General features: G+C 42.1%; 5 protein-coding genes across 13 annotated transcripts; 2 read left to right on the top strand and 3 right to left on the bottom strand.

Moving 5' to 3' along the window:
* Window positions 1-1,737: 1,737 nt before the first annotated feature.
* Window positions 1,738-2,229, bottom strand: LOC131288046 (mitochondrial import inner membrane translocase subunit Tim8). The gene is made up of 2 exons (XM_058317143.1): window positions 2,111-2,229; window positions 1,738-2,036 (listed from the first exon to the last, which is right to left on the bottom strand). Exons 1-2 carry the CDS (start codon window positions 2,210-2,212, stop codon window positions 1,866-1,868), a joined length of 273 nt encoding a protein of 90 aa, XP_058173126.1. The 5' UTR covers window positions 2,213-2,229; the 3' UTR covers window positions 1,738-1,865.
* A 587-nt stretch (window positions 2,230-2,816) lies between these two features.
* On the top strand, window positions 2,817-3,802 carry LOC131285870 (F-box/LRR-repeat protein 20-like). The gene is made up of 3 exons (XM_058314725.1): window positions 2,817-2,875; window positions 2,978-3,630; window positions 3,692-3,802. The coding sequence occupies exons 1-3, from the start codon at window positions 2,817-2,819 to the stop codon at window positions 3,751-3,753; spliced, it is 774 nt and encodes a 257-aa protein (XP_058170708.1). The 3' UTR covers window positions 3,754-3,802.
* A 3,906-nt stretch (window positions 3,803-7,708) lies between these two features.
* Window positions 7,709-11,953, bottom strand: LOC131286348 (clathrin light chain). 9 transcript variants are annotated; one of them, XM_058315295.1, is made up of 6 exons: window positions 11,667-11,953; window positions 10,380-10,484; window positions 9,265-9,297; window positions 8,649-8,838; window positions 8,351-8,362; window positions 7,709-7,925 (listed from the first exon to the last, which is right to left on the bottom strand). In XM_058315295.1, the coding sequence occupies exons 1-6, from the start codon at window positions 11,827-11,829 to the stop codon at window positions 7,742-7,744; spliced, it is 687 nt and encodes a 228-aa protein (XP_058171278.1). In that variant the 5' UTR covers window positions 11,830-11,953; the 3' UTR covers window positions 7,709-7,741. The 9 variants fall into 9 exon arrangements, with proteins under 9 accessions (XP_058171278.1, XP_058171272.1, XP_058171273.1 ...); XM_058315289.1 differs by lacking the exon at window positions 8,351-8,362 and having other exon boundaries at window positions 10,380-10,490; XM_058315290.1 differs by lacking the exon at window positions 8,351-8,362 and having other exon boundaries at window positions 9,265-9,294; window positions 10,380-10,490.
* A 132-nt stretch (window positions 11,954-12,085) lies between these two features.
* LOC131288352 (DPH4 homolog) lies at window positions 12,086-12,570 on the bottom strand. Its single transcript, XM_058317476.1, has one exon. It carries the CDS (start codon window positions 12,545-12,547, stop codon window positions 12,122-12,124), a length of 426 nt encoding a protein of 141 aa, XP_058173459.1. The 5' UTR covers window positions 12,548-12,570; the 3' UTR covers window positions 12,086-12,121.
* Window positions 12,571-12,872: 302 nt separating this feature from the next.
* LOC131286293 (NHL repeat-containing protein 2) lies at window positions 12,873-15,570 on the top strand. Its single transcript, XM_058315227.1, has 2 exons — window positions 12,873-14,381; window positions 14,490-15,570. Exons 1-2 carry the CDS (start codon window positions 12,951-12,953, stop codon window positions 15,297-15,299), a joined length of 2,241 nt encoding a protein of 746 aa, XP_058171210.1. The 5' UTR covers window positions 12,873-12,950; the 3' UTR covers window positions 15,300-15,570.
* Window positions 15,571-16,545: the final 975 nt, after the last annotated feature.

Here is a 16,545-nt window from a genome sequence, read left to right as displayed (position 1 = left end):
GTTTTGTACACAAGGCGTGCCACAGGTAGGTGAATTTTTGCATCCCCTGAACAAAATACACGAAGGGTTCAAGGATTTAAGGAAGCTGATGCCACGTGCGGGCAAACTATCTTTGCGCACTATTTGCATAATCGTCCCTGGAAGATGTGTTGCTAATGCTCGCATGAGGAACGAACAAACAGGTGGCGCCAAACGTCTGCCGAGCGATTTCGATGCCCAATCGAGCGTGAAACGCGCGATGATGGTGAAACCGGGGCGCATATGTTTCAAGCATGATTGATACAATGAAAGATACGTTTATTTGTTATTTGTTATTTATTCAATTAAGATTGTCCACCATAAAGGTTTAACAATGGTTTATCTTACTAACTAACATCTTAAAAATAGAGGTATCAAGGAAGAGAAGGGAAAATGAAGGGGAGAGAGTGGTTAGGACGGGGAGGAACGCAAATGGGATCTGAGAGATGAAAGGGAGGAAAAGTCAAACCACTCAAAACGCTCATTGAAGCGACGGATGGAGGCCACAAGTGGGTCCTCCTGGCCATGACGCGTACGACGAGTAGGCACAGCAAGAAGAGGGCGGGGACGGAGGATGCGGGAAGGGGCGTAGATGTGAATCTGGGACAGTAAGGAGGCGCAGTCAACCTCGCCTAACAATAAACCCGCAACGAACAAGGTCTGCGCGTTATTGCGCCTGGACTCGAGGGTCTCAATACCCAGAAGCTGACACCGAGTCTGGTAGTCTGCTCTAGGGGCCGAGTGGTCAAGACAGCGGTACAGAGCAAACCTAGTAAAGGAACGCTGGACACCCTCAAGCCTCGCTATCCAGCCTGAACCGGAGGGACACCAGACCACACTGCCATACTCTAGGATGGAGCGGACCAGGCTAAAATATAGAGCCTTCAAACACATGGGGTCTGAGAAATCGGCTGCGTATTTGCGAAGAAGACCGAGGGTTCTATAGGCCTTGGCTATGATTGACTCGAGGTGATTCTTAAAAAGAAGACCTGAGTCGAGGATCACTCCAAGGTCACAAATGGTATCAACGCGAGCGACAGGTTTATATATTTAATTGAACTTTTCTGTATTGGATTATTTTTTCATAACTTTAATAAATTTTCATAAGATTGTAATCAAGATACTTTTTTTCATTGCCATCATAGTACGTTTGAAAATCTCCGATGACGATTCCCAGCTCGCGATTACTGAGCAAACGTATTAGTAATTAGCGAGACGTAGATGCACACTTTCGTATATAAAACTGAAAGCGCTAGTCACGGACCGGTTAGTAATACCTTCCAAAAAACCTACTCCCAATTTTAAAAATGCCCTAATTTATACAATTTAGCAACATGCGAAAGAATGTAAAATTCTGTGAAACAGTAACGTTTAATCCATATAGATTTAGATGGTCAGTAGTGCGAACGAATTTGTAGATTGAATAAAGTTACCACGAATACATCATGCATTCGTGATTGAGAATAAATAATTTACATTGTTGGAATTTCAAACAGGATTCCAAAAAACTTTTTCCGAATTTTATGAATGAATGCGGAAAAGGAAAAAGATGCGAATAAAAAGAATGCAATTGTTCCAAGCGTTTCCGGCACACCCAAGAAAAAGGAAATTTCTTGTAAATGTGTATACATGACTACAGAATAAATACATATTACCATTACCTTAGCATCATTATTACTATTTCGGTGCAACAACATGAAAACATAAACAAGACGAGAGAATATATTTGTGATACAGTGCATGTATATTTTGTGAACATATTAGCGTTAGAGGGCCCTGCCGGAACTATGAACTACATCCCAAAATGCCAACTACGTCCGACGTATCGGACGTTATGCCCTTCAGCTTTACATGCCCTGGCTCTTTTGTAAACTTTGCGCAAATCGTTGGGTGATCAGCAGAGACGTATCGACGAAGCGATTGACACAATTGGCAAGGCATGTTTCCGTTCGGCTGTCCAATTTGTTGCTCGGTTTCTCAACGCACTTATCCCAGCAGATGTCGGTGAACTCGTGGATCTAGCAAACGTACAAAATGGTCAAATTAGTATGCCGAGTGGCCACAGGTTTCTACTTCAACACGGGAGACAAACCTGCGCGCTAAGCCGGGCCCTCTCGTTTTCGGCCATCAGAAAGTCCTGCAGCTCGGGATCGACGGCTGGTTTGGCCGCATCACTTCCTCCGAAATCTGTCATTGCTCCTGTAGACAATAATTATGTTAATTATTATGCTTTTTTTCATTAAATAAAACGAATATTCTCACTTGTTCTGATGAAATCGTCCTACAATGTTGCTCGTAAAATGACAATCAATTTGACATCCGCGTGTTGTTATGCAATATTCGCCCCAGGGGTTCATGATATTTTCGGCAAATTCTAATGCAAGCAATATTTTAATTTTGAATTTGCTACCAACAAGTGGATTGAAATATGTGTTGCTGTAATGAAATAAAAATAAACCTATTGCTTACACTATATTAAAACCAATTATAGACGATAAATACATCATGAGTGAAACAATTTGGTAAAATGCATGTTTCTGTGCACTCCTGCACACAGTAGTATAAACTCGTTGTTGTCCCATTGGTCGGCTTGGTGTTGTGTTTTGTTTGTAAACACAAATGGCAGCAGGCGATGTAGCATCGCGTTTTTCTTCGTTCCGCTGTGAATACTCGTTGTAAATAGTGTTGCGTTGTTACTTTGTTCATCGTACGATTACGTGCACCATACTCAATTATCCCATAAGTGCCCCAAACCCTAGATCGGAGAAGAAATCGCAAACAGGTCCGTTGGACGAAAAATGAGTGCTAAAGCTGGCCGCGTACGGCTAGCGAAGCAACCGGATTCATTGTTTCACACGTACGTTACCTGAGACACCATATGGTCGTCAAAACGCCTACGCTTGTTCTCGGTCCCAAGTAACCACTCCCAAACCGTTTTTTTTTCGCTTTTACCGACCAGGTGCATTCGGTTCGTTGCTAAGAATTTACAACTCTACAAGGACATCGAGTATCTGGAGCTGCTACCAGCGCTGGTGAAGAATGCCATCTTTCTCAACGTCGTACGTGTACACAAGGGTTTCCATGATGAGGAATTGCCCCGACTGCTGCTCAACTCCACCCTTACGAGGGTAAACCTGTCGACGTCGACGATCACTGATGGTCTGCTGGCGCTGTTGTCCGAAAAGTGTCCTCACCTGCGTAGCCTTACCCTGACCGAGGGCAACTATCGGTTCACCCGCGCCGGCCTGGATGCGATGATCAAGCAGCTAGGCAAACTGCAGCATCTCTACGCGAAGCATTGCCCGGTGATCGATGACGAGTTCGTGCGGCTGCTCACGACCAGCTGCCCGCATCTGGACACCCTCGACCTGGAGTCGTGCAAGAACGTCGGTGACGAGTCGGCCGACGGTTTACGTGATATGCCGCTGGTTCGGCTAAACGTGGCGCACACCGGCATCACGGACAAATTTCTCAAGGCAATAGCTAACGAGCGCTGCGGTAAGACGCTGGAGGACCTGAATGTAGGACACTGTCCCATCACCAGCGATGGGCTGGCTGCTTTACCATGGGACACAATCAAGTACATTGGTTTCGAAGGGTGCAGCATTGAAGGTAAAGTTGCGGTTAACAAATAGTGTGGCAATGTGTGACCATTTGTTCTTTTTAATCGTAGATCTTGACATTGTTGGATTCGGGAAGCATCTCAAGTATATCTACTGGACCATCTCCAACTGATACCGCTGAGGTATCATACATATTTCTTCATATTTCGAACCCAAATTTACGACGGTTTTATCCTACCTAAACCCCCAGTGCAAGAGAATAATTTTATTTTAAAGTTTCTATCCAGTTTAAGATGTATTCTGTTCTTTTTAATGCTCATCAGTTGGGCACAATAACTGCGGTTACAAAGGTCGATTCCAAGTCGATATTTCCCATTTCCCCCAGCAGCCAGTGGGATCCATTTTAACGAGGACCAACTTAAAAATCCAACAAACGTACGAAAAATTCTACTAGCGCCTGTAAGGAGAGATAGAAACAATTTTCAGTAGATGATATTTATATTCTAATGACGTATATATGCTATCACTACTGCTACAACGGATCACTACTAGTGCTACATACATAGATTATTAGTATAATTAAAATACTTACCAATATCTACTATGACTAATCACAATTCATCCGACACTATTTCTAAACCGTAGAACAGAAAAGCAATCAATTGGAGTACCAAATGACGAGGGATGAAACAGGCTGGAACCATGTAGCGACTACACCAAGAACAAATAGAACGTTCCTAAGTCACAGGGATACTTCCATTTCAATTCAAGAAAAAAGGATATAGAGAAAGTAAACAGATTAGAAAACATTCTATTTTATGTTCAATTCGGTAACAAAAGAGACCCTAATTCTCGATAGACCATTGCCGTGATTCGATTGTTCTCGTAAAGTAAGTAGAACCATCCCGTGATAGACGATTTGTTGCAATAGAGCAGTAGGGAATATTAAAATAGTGGATATGCAAGCAATGATTAAGTAGTAAGAAATTGTGACGGATTTTTGGGATGTTTAACTTTCGATGGTTATCAGCAATAGTTTTTTTTTTACAATGAAACTAATTCTCGCATGTCCAATTTCTAGCGACTTCATGATTCTCATTCAAAAGTCATAAATATTATATTCATATTCGTCGTGATGGACTTGATGAGCAAGTAAAATCTCGAGCGTATATTCAACTACTTTTACATAACCCTAGATCTCCTTGGACAAAAACAGTCCCATAGCGCACGTAAACGCTATTAAATACGTCTCGTGGATGAAGATTCCCCTAATACTTCCCTTCTAACGAAATGTCCATTTCAAATGCACCAATGTACCAGGTAAGAATATTATGGATAACAATAATTGTACTATTAAGACGGTTACGACAAAACTAACAGCAGCTAATAGCGCACAGCAAAGCAATGAATTTTTAAAACAATGAAAGCAAATGAAACAATAACGACATGCGGATCGTTGTAGGCAAAACTAGAAGAGTGTCGAAAAAAGGAATATGAATCAACCAAATGTCTAAAAATTGCATGCACACACCGAACCGAAGTGGATGCAAAGAAACAAGTTACTATAAGCCGGACCAAAAGAGACGTTGGAGAGGTTTTAGATGGATTTGAAAAGTTGTTGGAGCGAACATGTCAGTGGAGTACGTTGTAGAAACATTGCTTGAAACGACGAATCATTTGCAAACGAATGAATCAAAAGTTAGAATGCTACCAAACGAATCTTTGATTAATCGAAATGCCACTAGTTGCTCCGGTATCCCCACAGTATTGCCATCTGAAACGATAACTTAAGAAAAAACAAATTCCTACAACAAATAAATAATCGGTGGTCCAAATTCCTAACCTTTTAGAAGCGTGGTAGTAGTCGGAAGGCACACATATGACTTATTCGCCAAAAAGAAAATGAATTGTTCATCCTGCGAATAAGAGCTTTAAACACCAAGCAATAGCAGTCAATAGCACTTGCTTCGGTCAAGAACTACGAAATTGATGGTAACGAAGAAGGAAATCTAACCCGTAAAATCGTTGCTCTTATCACCGATACTCAAGAAAATATCCATAAAGCATACTTTTTAAGCTAATCGCAGTTTTCGAACAAACATTTTGAAAATATTTTCAATTTCTTATCCTAATCCATGTGTTGCACAATGTCTGCACTTTGGTATACATGAGTAAACACACGTATATTATTTTCAAGAGAAACTGCACCAATGCACCAAGTTTACTTTTACAGCACCGTTCAAAGACCACTTACTTACACGGTTATTTAAAACATTTTGACACTCTATACAAACGACGCAATAATGGTATGAGCAAACAAGCTACACGAAGAAGCTACTCGTTTGAAAGTAAATCAAAATTTTATATAGCACTATATATATACACATATTTATCAAATAATATAAAAGAGCAAGACACACGAAGCAAAAACACGTTCGACCTAACCGGTTCAAGTCATCGAAAAGGCAAGGCAAGAGCAAAAAGAAACTATTTAAAATACAAAACTTATAGTAATTGAAAACACCACACCATCCTACTTAGGAGCAAACAGTTGTTAGTTGTTGTAGTACGTAAGGGGCGCGATCGTATGAACTTGTAAGTAACAAGCGGCACGCATATTAGGTCTAGTTTTTCAGTTGTCCATGATATAAAGGAAAATGGTGCAAAATAAGTACATTTCCGAACGATTGTTACGTACACTCAAGCGGTCGGAGGAACGGGCGGGCTTTTTATAGCAATTCCAGTATTTAATCATAGTCTTTAAGCGCCAGGTTTTAGAGCGTGTTAAGTCGAGTCTAGACAATGTGCTCGACGCAATAGTTGTAGCATTAGTATATTGTCTCCCGGAAAAAGATTCTAGTAATGTTAAGTTAAAAATAATTTTCAATTGACACATCTACACTAAATGTTTTCGTGTAACATTTTCATCAACATTAATTCATATTCCTGTTTTAAATTAACGATCAGAAACAAAGTAATGAACATGACAAGAAATATTGTAAAATGCACAGTAAAACATGCAATTATGTATCATGAAGGGGTAGAGCAAGTCCGATGGAATATGGCAAGGTAACTTCTGTATGGGAACTCAGTCTGGTGGACTGTGGTACGAAGAACGGGTATTAAGGATGTATAACGATTTCACAAGCGCAAGTTCACACAACTTTCCCAATTCGTTACAGTAATAGCACGAGTAAGAAAAGATCCAAAAACAACAATGAAAATAAGATGAACGTACATGTTGCCATTATGGCTATTCTAAATGATGCAATACAACATTTTAATCGAGTACCACTCTGTTAAGGCTCTGTGCGAATGCGAAACAACGTATGATAGTGTGGTCAATAATTTTTACGTCGCCATAAAAACACACCTACAAATAACTCATAAATTGTTAAGCACGTTTGAAAAAGAAAAACATCCAAATAAAGTATTATCTGTACGATTCTGTTTTTTACAGCTCCCAACCAATTTTACCAGCTTATTTTTGGAGTTGCAACGGTGCTCTATTCCAGTGCGTAACTAAATATTTGTCCACAAACAACAACTAAACCAACCATTCTCCATTCTGTAGGGATTAACAATTGAATTTATTTTCGATTTCGATACTTGAATGTATTTTCAACTCTTTTCTGTCACTCCCATTTATGCATGAATGTTTTTTTGTGTAATCTTAGTCCTGCCCTGCCCGAGAATGGAATAATTTTCTTCTCCTGCTGTAAAACATTCTTTATATACTGCGAAATATATAACTTACAGCTTTCTCTCTCCCTCTGTCGCTCTGAGCAGGTCCTCGAGCATTACATTGTATTATTCTTCTGCAAACATTAGCGTAATTACTAATAATATTATTTATAGTTATATGTTACTACTATAACTCAAACGTCTTATAACTTTTGTAGGATTTTCTTTTTAATTACTTTCTCGCGAAATGTTCCGTTTTTTTCCCTACTATCAGCATCGTCACCCACCTTCTCCTGTGCGGCAATTGGTGCCCCATTGTATGAGAAAGAGGAGGCTGCTGGTGCTAAAGTGCAGTGGATGTACACGCGTGGTATGTATGGTTTGTATGAGCGCTCGTCGTAGCGCCTTCTCGCACCAGGCTCCTGAGAAACGACGAGGAGGCGGAGGCCCGTCTTGCTGCTGTCGTCCGTTGCGGCTTAAACCTTCTTGTTGGCCTGGAGGGGATTCTGCTTCAGTTGCAGAATGATGGAGCGCATACGCGAAATATCTTTGCTCGATTTGTTCGTTTTCGGATTGAAGTCGCACAGCTTGGCGATCCGTTCCCACTCGGTGCCCGGCTCGATCTCGTCCGTTTCGGCCACAAACTGTTTTTCGGCATTTCTGCGGAACGGGAACAGAGAAAGAAAACAAATGGCAAAGGAAGAAAGGTTAGCTAGTCGGAAAAAAGAAGGGCATGGTGTGCTCAAACTAAGAACTAAGAACAATTTTGAAATGCCAAATAAATGTGATTGTGTACCAAGCAAAAATAGCTAACAAACTATGAAAGAGAAAACAATAATCTCAAGTAAACATTGTTCTAAGAACAAAAAAACTCAACTCTAATAAACATTGGATAGGTTAAAACATCATTCCAAGTTCAAAGCTATCCACACAAACCAATAAATGAGTGACTCAATTTACTAACAGAATAATTTTAACGCACAACCGTCTAGAAGAGGTTGCATAGTGATAGAACCAATTTGGGGAAGAATTACGAAATCAAACACAAGCCAAACCAATAGTACTGCGCACACAATTTTACTTACTTGGCCGATTCCCTGATAGGCGCAACAGTTGCGATCAAATCGAGCAACAGTTGATTTGTTAGTGTATCAAACAATTAATCGAAAGGAAAAGAAAGAATGTTCATGTGGGTTAGAAAAGAATGCCTCGAGAATGGTTCCAGCTTGCCAGACAAACTACGAACAATTTTGGATAATGGCACCAAAAGCATTATTATTGTCGCATGTTTTTTGTTGTTGTGATTTTCTTGTCCAAAATCTTGGCGTTCTCGAGATCTGTTTCTGAAAATCATTTTGCTTTCCTCTCCCGCTTTCCACTTACCGGTTGGCGGCTTTCGTCTTGGAGATGGCTTCCTCGTGATGTTTGTACCAATCCTCCAGCTCCTTGCGTGCCTGCTCACGCAGCTCATCCTTCTTGCGCTCTTCCTCGCAATCCTTCTCCTCCAGGCGGGTCTTCTGTTCCTCACGCCACTTGCGAATCTTTTCCGGCTCTTCCGTCACCTGCTTCGGCACTGTTGCGAAATTGGGAAAATGACAAAGAAAGCATAACACGAGCCGGGATTTAATTATTTGCACAAAAGAGAGTGTAAAACAACTGGCTTATTGAGGTTTGAAAGTGTTCAGGAATTCTATGACAGATGTTTGGAAAGATCAAAGTTTTCGTTATTTTGTAATGTGTTGAAATTTTACATTTTCATTCATGATTTGATAGAAAAAGGAGCAAGCAATTAAAGCTTTGCCAATACTAGTACTACAGTTGCAACTATAGGAAAGAAAAAAAAAAATTTGAATCGAACATAAGGTATAGAAAAATCTAAGTTGAAAAATAAGACAGACACGAAATTTTTGTTGCGTGAAGAAAACGAATAAATTTATAGAGAAAGCTTCCTGAGAGGACCCCCTCCTACAGTCGCCAACGTTTATTCCCATTCACTTACCTGTAAAGCCTGCAAAATCATCATTATCATCTTCTAAGAGATCGGGAAAAGAAACACATTTGTACAAATATTATTAGAACGTAAAAAACCAGGATTGAGAAACAAAACTTAATCGTAACGTAAGCATACACGAAGCGACGTGCTGTACCGCGTGGTATAGTGTGTTTTTGTGTAGGTCTGGTTGATTGGAAAAAGAAGGGACAAGGAGTTCAGGATTTGCAAGGGATGCATATTTCAAGTCTAACGGTAATTTTGGAATACTCTGTGTTTATGTGATGCTACACTGGGCATCGTGTGAAAACAAACATTCATCAGAAATGGCACTCCTGTTGACCGAACCGTTGGTTACAAGCGTTTCCAATATACGTATTTAAATTTCGATGGGAAGATCTTGTCCATCTTTTCCTCCCATTTGCTAGCAAAAGATACCCGATTAATGTAAGCAACTTTGAAAGCGAAGGGAAAACTATTAACTAGATAATTTTACCAGGATGTTACCTTGAAGGTGGTTAGGGATTACATTCACTAAATGGATTAACAAAGGTGTCAGTAACATTTGTTAGTGCAGGGGACACAAAAGTTGATTTTCATAGATACACCAAAAGTTGATTTTCATAGATTAGAATTTCAGAATTTTAGTCAGACAAATGTGTCACTATGCAGTATTCTATACCATAATGCCCCAAATTATTTAAATTTAAATCTTACTCGTCATGTTAAATAGTAGAATTACGACTGATAAGAATTTCCGGGGATCACTATGCTTCAAATGCATGTCCTACGGGAATATGTTTAGGATATTTTTAGTGTCCCACGTGCTCAGCACACTTTGTTTCTGTACAAGTCCCGAAAAAACAATCTTTGGGTGCACCCCTGCTTTAATGTATTAAACAAAAAACCATTCTAGAAACAACGCAGATGAATCTAAAAACTTCTAACTATTCAGGCAACTACTTTTCCTACCAATGGGTTATAATTTTAGATCGGTTATATTTTATCTATTGACGAAAGGGACATTAGAATTGGAAATAATATAGAAAAAAAGTTGTTTTAATCAAAAAACCATTAACCGGCCGTGCTAGTGAGTATGGGACTGATTTTAGTAGTTTATTTACCTGCGTTGGGATTGTTATCGGCAGAAGAGATGGTTGGATCTTGCGCATCGGCATTACTGATCATTTCAAAGCTTCCATTTAGCTCATTTCCGAGTCCGGTCGATTCTGTATCTTCGAACAATGTGTATATTTGTGTTGTCGAGCAGGCCATGGTTTTGAGTTAGTTGTTGGCGCCAAATGATTCAGATGTCGATCATAGTGGATCGGATTACGATATTAATATGGAAACGAACCGTTTCGATTACATTACAATTTAATGATGATTCAATTCGTTTTTTTTTCGCCATAAGTGCCCCAGCAAAAACCAACCGCAAGTTGATTCGTTGGGGGAGGTTAGTGCAAATTCCGAAAGGTTTACAACACCAAACCGTTAATAAAAGCAAAATCGCACAGCGCAAAAAGAGGCCACAATTCAAACGGACGGTAGTTGTTCATAGTGTAGATTGCATTCGGTTCCGGAGAAAGAATAAAAGAAATGAAAACAAACAAAAAGTTATTAAAACTGATGCTCATACACATGTTATGAGAATGAATGATTTTTTTAAGAGGAAGACAAATTAATGGCCACAATATGGGCCAATAGGGGGTCACATACATATGTGATGTTGCGAGGTTATTTGACGGCCACTTTGATTGGAAAGAAAATGGCAAGAATTACGCATAAGTTAATAAATGAAATGTGATACACAGAGTAACCATTTACCGTCAGTACAAGCGTCTCACACTGTATGGACATACTAAAGCGGAAACAACTGCTGGAACAAAGCATCGGAAGCTGGTGCAAAAGAAGATAAGCGTGTACATTGCATGTTTCGATAAGCACAGTGAAACAACGAAGCATTCCGATGGTGATTTACTTAAACTGCTGCCATCAGTGAGGAAAAGTTCTGTACATTTGATTCCTGATGGCATTGCGAAGCACTACCCCTGGTGTGGCTACGTTAATTGAATTAACGATGTAAACCACTTGTAAACAATGATGTGTAATAGAAAGTGTTATCATAGCGCCAAATGGGCGGATTTATCAATACGCGATACGGTGGTGTAGCAAAGGAGTATGTTTGGAAGTATTCCATCACCCGTGGGGTGCTGAAGCTGCCTCGGCAAAGTGTCCGATGACTAATAAATGACCTGCCCTATCATGGGATTCGTGGGAGTACGTAACGCGGTAGTCGGATGTATGTTGACGTGAAAAAGTGTGGTTTGGGGAGATACATGGGGAATGTAATATATGCTAGGCGTCGTTGATGCTGCCTCACGCCACGACGGATTTCCAAGCAAACGAACCTGCTTTCGGTACGGGATCACCATTGACGGAACCATTCGTCGCCGACGCTGCAACGCTGGGAATTTCGTCTTCAAGCCCAGCAAGGGCGTCCTGCTCGCGTGCCAAAAACTCTGCCGCGGGATCGACCTCCGATTGCTCGAAATTATCACCGAATGCGTTCATGGTGGATATCCGTGGAGCTTCTTTAACTTTCCGAATGTGGTTTAAGCGTACGAGGGAGGTTTACAAGACGAATCACTGATTTTTGTGAGAAAACTTCGATCGAAACAAAATGACACGACTGAAAACTTTTTGACAATTCACAACTTGACATTTGTGAGCCGCTGTGGTAAAATAACTGACAGCATACGGTGCTGTCACTTTTCAAATAAAGAACTGTTCCATTCGCCTGGATAAATTAATTCCCTCCGACGGTGGATTAATAAAAATAGCTTACTTTATTCTCATTCAACATTTATGGCGGATTTACCTGCACTATAAGAGAACATTCGTCACATGAAATATATATCGATTCCACGAGCGGAGATTCCTCGGGTAAAATATAGAATCCCCCACAACGGCAGGTATGGTACCTATAGTTTTCTTCGTGATTTATCTCAAAATCTACCTCCCGCAGTACCTCGTTCACAAAGTATTCTTCCCGGCACATTTGCTGCATCAGCTCGGCATCGTAAACGCGTCTCGTCTGCTCATCGCGTAATATTTTCCATGCTTCATCAATTCGCATGAATAACTCCGAATCGTTTGCATTTCTGTTTCTCTGTTTGTCCGGATGATGCTGGAGGACGAGGGCTTGATAGGATTTACGAATCTCTTCGTGGGACGCGTTTTGAGGAACTTGCAGCACATCGTAGTGTGACAGATCCTTTTGATTTGCCATAATATTATGCGGCGCACTGTATTTTGTTCTGGGTGGTAAACAAAAAGGATTTGTTTGGGTCGCAGCAAATTATCACGGGATTTTCCAATTAAACAAACATACCAGTTACGAATTTGAGCAGCGCTTCAAATCATCTGAGTGTCCATAGCAACAAAATAAAGTTCTTTACAGTACAGAGTCTGGATATTGACTCCGATTTCGACGAGCACGTTGGGCAATGTTGATACGCAATTTGCGTAAATTTCAAGTGTCATCCTTGGCGAACGGATTCCGATGCTGCCAAAGAGAAACGTCAACGATCAAAACAATCGGTTCCTCACGAAGGCTCATACAGTCCTGGTGCAATAATCGTGCTACTTTCCTCCGTCCGTTGCCGTCTGTTGTCAGCAAAATAGGTACCAGAATGAGCTCATCACCCGAGGGTCAAGACATGATGGACGTCTTGGCCAGCAACAGCAACCAGCTAGCGGACGATGTTGCTGCGGTCGGTAGCAATGCCGCCAAACGGCAGAAGCTCGTCCTAGACTACCTCAAAGTGGCCGACCGAGAGGGCAAGAGTGTGACCGCCGAATTCCCCGACGGACTGGATTGGTTTAACGTTACGGAACCGCTAACCTTGCAGGGTTCACTGCGCGGGAAGGTTGTTGTGCTGGACTTTTTCACCTACTGTTGCATCAACTGCATGCACATCCTACCGAATCTGAAACGCCTGGAGCATATGTACCCCATCGAAAAGGGACTGGTTGTGGTCGGCGTGCATAGCGCTAAGTTTCGAAACGAAAAGGACTCGAAAAACATTCGCGCTGCGGTGGAGCGGTACGAAATTTCCCACCCCGTCGTCAACGACAATGTGTCGGCGATGTGGCGGAAGCTGCGGGTGCAGTGCTGGCCCACCCTCATGATTCTCGGGCCACGCGCTAACCCTCTGTTCGTGATCATGGGTGAGGGTAACTTTGAGGATCTGAAGCTCTACATAGGCAGCACGATTCGGTTTTACAAGGAAAAGGGGGAGCTGCGGGACGATTCGCTTCCGATGAATTTATCCAACACGGCAGCGATGGCCTCCAATCTAAAATTCCCTGGCAAAATCGCATGCTCTTTGCCAACCCGAGGCGTCCGAGAAGACAACAACGACGGGGAGGAGCTGTACGCCGTATCAGACTCCGGAAACCATCGTATCCTGATCATTCAGCCCGATGGGATGGTTCGCTACAAGATCGGCGGTAAACAGAGCGGCTTCGTGGATGGTAGTTTCGAGCAGGCACGTTTTAACGCCCCACAGGGTGTGGCCTTCCAAGGATGCGGCGTAGTGTTCGTGGCCGACAACGAAAACCATGCTATCCGTAAAATCGATCTCGACACGCAGCAGGTCAGCACGGTCGTAGGAAATGGCGTGCAAGGAAACGATCGTACCGGCGGCAAGAGTGGTCGCGACCAGTCCATTTCCTCGCCCTGGGACGTTGCCGTGTACTCGACGCGAGATCTAGACATGTCTTTCCATGCGGACGACTCGAAGGCACCGCTGAAGGATGTGCTGTTGATTGCCATGGCGGGCATCCACCAGATTTGGGCCGTCTTCCTGGAGGAGACCATCTGGTGGAAGTTTAAGAAGTACCCCGCCGGGACATGCTGGGCCATTGCAGGCAGTGGCCACGAGCAGAATCGTAACACCTCGTATCCGCACAGTGCTGCCTTTGCACAACCATCCGGCCTGGCGATCAATCGGGATGTGAAGGAAGTTTATCTAGCGGACAGCGAAAGTTCGGCAATTCGAAAGATTTCTTTGGTCGATGGAAAAGTTATGGCAGTTGCCGGTGGCGATCGTAATCCATTGGTAGGTAGGACGTTGCATAGTAAGCGCTGACTTTTTTTGATAACCCCTTTGAAGACGTGGGCCTACTTTGTTCCTTTTACTTATCATAATTTGTTTTTCATTCTCCAGGATCTGTTTGCCTTTGGCGATGTCGACGGTAAGCAGTACTCGGCCAAGTTTCAACATCCGCTTGGTGTGGCCTACAACCCGCAAGACGGATGTATCTACTTCGCCGACACGTACAATCACAAAATCAAAAAGATCGACGCTACAACGAATTGCGCGGTCACATGCGAGTTTCGCGACTCACAGGGATCAACGAAACGATTCAACGAACCGGCCGGACTATGTCTCGATCGGTCCGGACGGCATCTCTACATAGCCGATACGAACAATCATGAGTTGCTCGTAGCCGATCTGTCCGACAACACCGTCCGTCCGATGGAGCTCTACTTCCGCGTACCGGAAGAGATGGACAGTGCCGAGGACCGCTCATTGCAATCTTTGAAGCCCTCGCGAGTTATAACGATGCCCGCGAGTGCAGCCTATTCGCTGGATCTAAACTTCGAATTCCATTTCCATGAACCAGCTACCAAATTTTCCGAAGGTGCACCGCAACGCTGGTCGCTCCAGCTTCCATCCACCAAATGGGTCTGCCAGGAAGGAACGAAAGGCACAATTGATCCTTCGCCTGAACAAGGCCTTAAGCTACAAGTCACGCTTCCGAAATATGATCTGCCAACGAATGGTAACGGCGAATCCGCGTTGCTCGGTGTCGACTTTAAGCTAAATCTGTGCGAAGGTGACGTTTGCTTTCCGAAAGAGTTCACCCTACGGTTGGATGTAAATTTCAGCACAGACGACGCGGAGGTACTAGATAATTACCTCGCAACGGAAACGATCAAGATTTATCTGTCCCGATCTAAGTCAGCACTTTAGACGGCCTGAAACTACTTTAACGCACGCCGCTAGGAATCGAATTAGCATTTATTATGTTATCAGCATTGCAATATGTTATTGGTGGACAATCAATTAGTAGACCGGCCACCTACCGTCTGCCGTACTTGTTTCATGCAGCGCACACAGTCAAGTGGCGAAAGTAAAGCCTCCAATCGCAAACGAACTAACCAGGGTCAACCCAGTTATTTTTATATATGTTTTTATAAATAAATAAAAATGTCTATTGGTAGAGAAATTCAACCGATAACTTATTATTCTAATGGAGAAGGTGGAGAAACACATTTTGGTTCAATTTTGACAAGGAGTTCGACACTAATTGGTTTGGGGGAAATTCAGTTTGGCAAATAATGCATCGGAATAAGTAAGAGGTTCGTTAGCAGGCAAGATAATATAAAAGATAAACTTACCATTCTATGATCTATTAACCCAAGAGTAGAAAAAGTTGTCATCAAAATAAATCGGTGTTTCGAACAATAGTTTGCTTGCTTGTTGCCATTTTAATTTGCATTATCACCTGCTGCTTTATTCTTCTTCGTGTGATTACCATGTGCGGTTACTCTCGTCGTTCACTAGGTTCTTTAATTCTCTTATTCATTTATACCAATCTCAATAGTTCTTAGTAGTTCTTGTGTGTGTGTTTATCTGTTTGTTGTGTTGTTTTCTTATGTTCTCTATTGTTCTCTCCCACGTTACTTAGCTTGTGTTTTAATTTATGATACATTACATTGCGCGGGTACGTGTGTTTTCGGTTTTCTTCTTGTCTCGTTTTTGTTTATACATCTTTCGAATCTCCCCCCACGTGGTGCAACCGTTAATTGTGTCAAAGATCTTTTTCCATCCGCTTCCATATCCGCAGTGACCACGTTTCTGCTTTAAAGGGGGAATATTTATGTCAAAGCTTGTTGCTTATGGTTCCAGACGCCACTTCTCAGTGTGAGCACGAGTGTGCATATGTTTAACGACGAAACGGATTTGCCAGTGCAGCTTTCTCCGGTTCCTAAATTGGTTTAGACTTTTACAATCACTCTGAAGTGTTTTTTATTTCGACAGCAACTCGGTTTTGTGTGAACAGAGCGAAACCAATTCAGCAGCATGATGTAAATTGAATTTTGAATATTACATAATTAACTGTAAACGATACGAGTCGCTTTTTTTAGACACCAAAAACTAATATAATCTTAGGAAGTATCAGTACTTGCGGCAGCATTCATTGTGGCAGCGAAAA

This window comes from Anopheles ziemanni, chromosome 3 (genome assembly GCF_943734765.1).
Source record: "Anopheles ziemanni chromosome 3, idAnoZiCoDA_A2_x.2, whole genome shotgun sequence".
NCBI classification, from domain to species: domain Eukaryota; kingdom Metazoa; phylum Arthropoda; class Insecta; order Diptera; family Culicidae; genus Anopheles; species Anopheles ziemanni.
This window is presented reverse-complemented; position numbering and strand designations above follow the sequence as displayed.

What these genes read in the sequence shown, in the direction of transcription:
- LOC131288352 (XM_058317476.1), bottom strand. Translation starts at nt 12,547, where the DNA reads ATGGCAAATCAAAAGGATCTGTCACACTACGATGTGCTGCAAGTTCCT.
- LOC131288046 (XM_058317143.1), bottom strand. Translation starts at nt 2,212, where the DNA reads ATGACAGATTTCGGAGGAAGTGATGCGGCCAAACCAGCCGTCGATCCC. An exon ending in GGGCCCGGCTTAGCGCGCAG is followed by an intron (nt 2,037 to 2,110) that starts GTTTGTCTCCCG and finishes TACGTTTGCTAG; the next exon opens with ATCCACGAGTTCACCGACAT.
- LOC131286293 (XM_058315227.1), top strand. Translation starts at nt 12,951, where the DNA reads ATGAGCTCATCACCCGAGGGTCAAGACATGATGGACGTCTTGGCCAGC. An exon ending in GTGGCGATCGTAATCCATTG is followed by an intron (nt 14,382 to 14,489) that starts GTAGGTAGGACG and finishes TTCATTCTCCAG; the next exon opens with GATCTGTTTGCCTTTGGCGA.
- LOC131286348 (XM_058315295.1), bottom strand. Translation starts at nt 11,829, where the DNA reads ATGAACGCATTCGGTGATAATTTCGAGCAATCGGAGGTCGATCCCGCG. An exon ending in CGATAACAATCCCAACGCAG is followed by an intron (nt 9,298 to 10,379) that starts GTAAATAAACTA and finishes CCGATCTCTTAG; the next exon opens with AAGATGATAATGATGATTTT. An exon ending in TGATTTTGCAGGCTTTACAG is followed by an intron (nt 8,839 to 9,264) that starts GTAAGTGAATGG and finishes ATTTCGCAACAG; the next exon opens with TGCCGAAGCAGGTGACGGAA.
- LOC131285870 (XM_058314725.1), top strand. Translation starts at nt 2,817, where the DNA reads ATGAGTGCTAAAGCTGGCCGCGTACGGCTAGCGAAGCAACCGGATTCA. An exon ending in CCGGATTCATTGTTTCACAC is followed by an intron (nt 2,876 to 2,977) that starts GTACGTTACCTG and finishes TTTACCGACCAG; the next exon opens with GTGCATTCGGTTCGTTGCTA. An exon ending in CGAAGGGTGCAGCATTGAAG is followed by an intron (nt 3,631 to 3,691) that starts GTAAAGTTGCGG and finishes TTTTAATCGTAG; the next exon opens with ATCTTGACATTGTTGGATTC.